This window comes from Fulmarus glacialis, unplaced genomic scaffold (assembly GCF_000690835.1).
Source record: "Fulmarus glacialis isolate BGI_N327 unplaced genomic scaffold, ASM69083v1 Scaffold47857, whole genome shotgun sequence".
Lineage (NCBI taxonomy): Eukaryota > Metazoa > Chordata > Aves > Procellariiformes > Procellariidae > Fulmarus > Fulmarus glacialis.
Window position 1 is genome coordinate 1494 of NW_009222238.1, and position 4275 is coordinate 5768.

The window sequence follows — 4275 nt, forward strand, 5'->3', positions numbered from 1 at the left end:
AGGTCTTAAACTTTGACACCTCCACGCACACTTATGTGTATATATGCACCCCAGTACATAAGTCAGTAACTTTTCTGTAGCATGAAGTCAACTCTTTAAACTAAGGAAAAGAACCCGACAACCCTCCCAAAATGCACATGTACACACATGCACAAAATTATTATGCTTCAGAACATGGGGGACCCTAAAAATCAAAGCCAAGCTTTAAAAAAGCATGGATGAAGCCCAGCAGCTCCAGAGAAGAAAACCCAACAGTAGGATGGGAAGGTCTGACATTGCCGAATCAATTTTGGAGGATGAGGGATTTTTTCCACAGTGAAATTCACCTTGACAGTGCAAAGTCTATCTAAACACCAAATCATGTTCTTCCTATTGCAAGGAAGATCTCTTTCAGTTCATATCCAGCTTTTGAAAGTCTTCAAGTCCAAACATTCACATAAACTTGTTCACAGTCTATAGTATGAACTCATGTAAAACCTAAGTATAAATAAACTGATTCCTGTGCGTGAAACAGCAAATGAGCTGCTCTGTTGAAGAAATCTAACAGACTGAATATGCACAGCATAATCTTACCATTTTTGTAGCAAGCTTTTGTTTGTCATGGAAGTCCAGAAACATGTCCACATCACAACCCAATTTGCCAAAGGTGTTGACTGAAGAGCCAAATGGCTTTACCGTGCTATCTGGAAAATACGCATGTGTGAAATCCCGAACCAGAGAACAGGCCAGAAATCGGAGCTTGATATTTTCTTCTGTAAGCTGATACTCATTCAGTAGAATGTACATCTGACTGCTTATCTAGTTAAGAAAATAAACATTGTAAAAATACAATGACCCATCTTCTATCTATTAACATATATTTTCATCTATGTAATATCATTGCCATTAAAAGACTTTTTTTAAAAAAATCTCAAACAGGTTTATTTCATACAGAAGAAATTATTTTGACAATTAAAATGACTAATTTCATCTATTTGTTTCAATGTAGGAGAACCATTCACACAAAATTGTAATGGGGATTACTTTTTTTATTTTAATAGAAATAAATTGCTTTCGAAGTTGCACATGACCACTTGCAAATCTGAAATAGACATAGTTCATTTTTAACTAAGAGACATCTAGAAACCTATACTTACACTGTCTGCATGACAAAGCTTTTGAATAAGCTCTTTCACTGGAATGTGAGACTGAGGAGAGAGGTGAACTGGTGTCTCTTCAGCAGCTTGACTCACTGGGTTTTTCAGCGTGAAAGTAAAAAGTCTAGATTTAAATGGGACAACATGATGCTCTGCAGCACTTGGGATTCCAATAGCATCCTGCAATGAGGCTATACTGTCCTTTTCAGAAAATTCTATTAAAGCATGGATACCCTAAAAGATTAAGAATGGAAATAGACAGGGTTAGATGAATGCATACGAGCCTTGAACTGATTGTACTGATATTATTCAGATGTTCCTGGGAGTACTGAGACAGTTTAATACAACAGTCCTGAAGCTGAATGCTAGGTTCTGTACCTCGACACTTTTTCACAAGAGGTCGAAAATTTTTAAGATATGCTATTCTTGGCAGCAAGCACTAAACATAAAAGTTCTAAAAGTTCCAAAGATTTAGTGCAAAACAGGTTGCTACCTATCCCTTAGAGGAGGTGTTGCTTAGCTGACTTATGAATAAAAATCTGTTGCTCAGCAACTTGTAAACATTAACAAAGATAAAAACTAATTTAATGTATTAATTATATATAATTTGCTTAACTTACATATGAGGCCTTGACCAAATGCTAGTATTTCTTTTTGTCTAAGTCTCGACTTTAGTTTACAATGTTAATTACTTACACGATTTTCAAAAAAAAAGTGACTGTTAATGTTTCCATGACTGGATAAATACTGCAATAATTTTTTTTCGTCAAGTTTTGGTGGGCACTTAATTAAAACAGTCCGTTCTGCTTGCTCCAATCGTTCTGTTTGAACCTCAGTGAATGTCTTCTTTCTGATATTGACTTCAGCATCTGTGAGAAGAAACAAGCATCAGTGTTTTTCTATATAAACAAGAAGATTTAAAACTTATTTTAGTACCCTTAATCTCCTCTGGGATTGAACAACTGAACAAAGGTTTGCCCTGGCTCTCTAAAAGGATCAGAGCAAAACAGAAAACAATCAAGAATGAATGAAAGACACAAACATAAGTGTATTTCTCTCACAAATGCATACATTTGGAAGAATAAGGAATAGGAAATGTAGGAAGAAAATAATACTAACTTCCCTTGGCGCCATGGAAGCTTGATGATACAAGGAATCTTAGCTCTTCTTTGATTTGCTGTTCACCATCAAAAAACTCAGCACACACAGTCGGACTCTACATCCAAGTCTGGAAATACCAGCTAAGGTATGAGGCAGAGCTAGACCTTTGGCAAAGCTGCACAGAAAAGATAATCTCTCTCGGCTACCACAAAACCAGCACTTTCACCTTCGGAACAATTCAACACTTGCTTATTTTTACAACTCATCACCTTCTTTTACAGTAAACTCCTACTCGAAATTTTCATTTAATACTATGCTTTCATCTACTCTACTTCAGTAAACCCACAGATCAGTCATATCTCACCACACTACTGGCAACCTATGTTGTTGCTGACAGCCTACAGAACTAACATGGAAATGAGACATGCTGGAACATCCAGAAACACAGAAACTTTTTTCTTGATTGCATACAGGCAAAGAGGCTACGTCTCAAATTTGAAATCATAATCACTTCCCTGCCTAACTCTCAAACTAATCCACTGACCGCATCACGTTACCAGAGCCTGTGAAGCTGCTACCTGATAATACTGTCATTCGTAATTCAGACCAGGAAGCTCAAGAACACAGAATTATTTCCCTGCAGCTACTATCTGCTACAGAAAGATTCAACAGAGAGCTCTTGATTCTACGTTTGTGATTTTGAGGAACCCACAGGACATTGTGGCCTCAAGAAAATCTGAACTATCGTTTCATGACACTTGACAGTATTTATTACTATTTTTTAAAAATCTTTTGTTTATTGAGCTTGTAAATAATAAATACCCAAAGTAGTTGTTTCAATAGCTTAGTTTTATATAGCAATTTTCATCAGATGACCAAAGCAGCACTTTATGAAGATGCTATCCTATTTTCCACGGGGGCAGAGAAGTGTGAAGTGACTGAGATGCAGAAAGTCAGACAGAAGTGTGAAGTGACTGAGATGCAGACAAGTCCCATGGACAAGTGACACAATCAGGAGATGAACCCAGACCTTCTCACTCCCACAGCTCTCTGCCTTAGGCCAAAGTGGCTATGTGATTCTTGCCTGATTTACTATCTGTACATGCTTAGTTACTATAGCAGAAGATGTGCTCTGACATCTCTTCCTGGCTCTCCTGTGATTTGCACAGTCCAAGCATAGCACAGATGCAGATGATCACATCCAAGTGGTGGTTGTAAGCATTTTAAATGCATGAGAGGCAGTCCACTCTGCTTTCTTCCCCTGTTCCATACAACGTTTCCAGTTAGTGCCAGAGTTTCACAATCATTTTAAACAGGTATACACCAGCACTGCTGCTGGAAGAAACAGCCCCATCTTCCACATGGTGCTCGTACATATTCTAATGCTGCTCTCTGCACGCTGATGCCAATGCAAGCATTCACGTAGTCATGCAGCAAACCAGATGAGACTAGGGATCAAATTTATACACCAAAACAAGAATGATTAACTGGAATCTGGAACTGTTCCTTAATCCAATTTGCTGCGTATTTGTTAGTACAAGGATATGAACAGCAAAAGACGGTTGGTTTTGTGAAACTGTGATAATACAGCCTGATCTTCTCCTCTCTTTAAAAAAACGTTGCTATCCTGAATGTTTTTCAAGCTCTGAAACACAGGCCTCAGGCTCACAAATGCATTAACGGCGAGTTACACGGCACACCCAAGTCACAGCACATCAACAACGGACAGCCCTTGCTAGTTCTTGGCTTGTACTAAAGACAGAGCCATCAATCAAACGTTTCCAATGTCTTTTTAAGGGGGTCTCTCAGGATAACCACTGTCACTTCATTTACCTCTAGCCGGTATCTACATTTAATAAACCAAGCCCTGGACAATGATAGCAGATTCTGGGCTGCTGGGCTGCACCCCGGCGCTACGGCCGGGAAAGCACAGGCCGACCTCGCTGCCGTCGGGATGCCCCCGGCAGAGGCTGCCCGCGCCCTGAGGAGCACATCACGCCCGGGACGCTGCTAGTGCCCAGGAGCCTCCCCCGGAGCC

The 4275-nt window shown here is 39.5% G+C and overlaps 1 protein-coding gene across 1 annotated transcript; it reads right to left on the bottom strand.

The window, feature by feature from the left end:
• Window positions 1-573: 573 nt before the first annotated feature.
• On the bottom strand, window positions 574-2005 carry LOC104079366 (poly(A) RNA polymerase, mitochondrial-like; the record flags this gene model as incomplete). Its single annotated transcript, XM_009581387.1, has 3 exons — window positions 574-798; window positions 1137-1370; window positions 1833-2005. Coding segments are annotated over 3 exons (632 nt in total), but the record flags the coding sequence as incomplete, so codon positions are not given.
• Between the last annotated feature and the right edge of the window lie 2270 nt (window positions 2006-4275).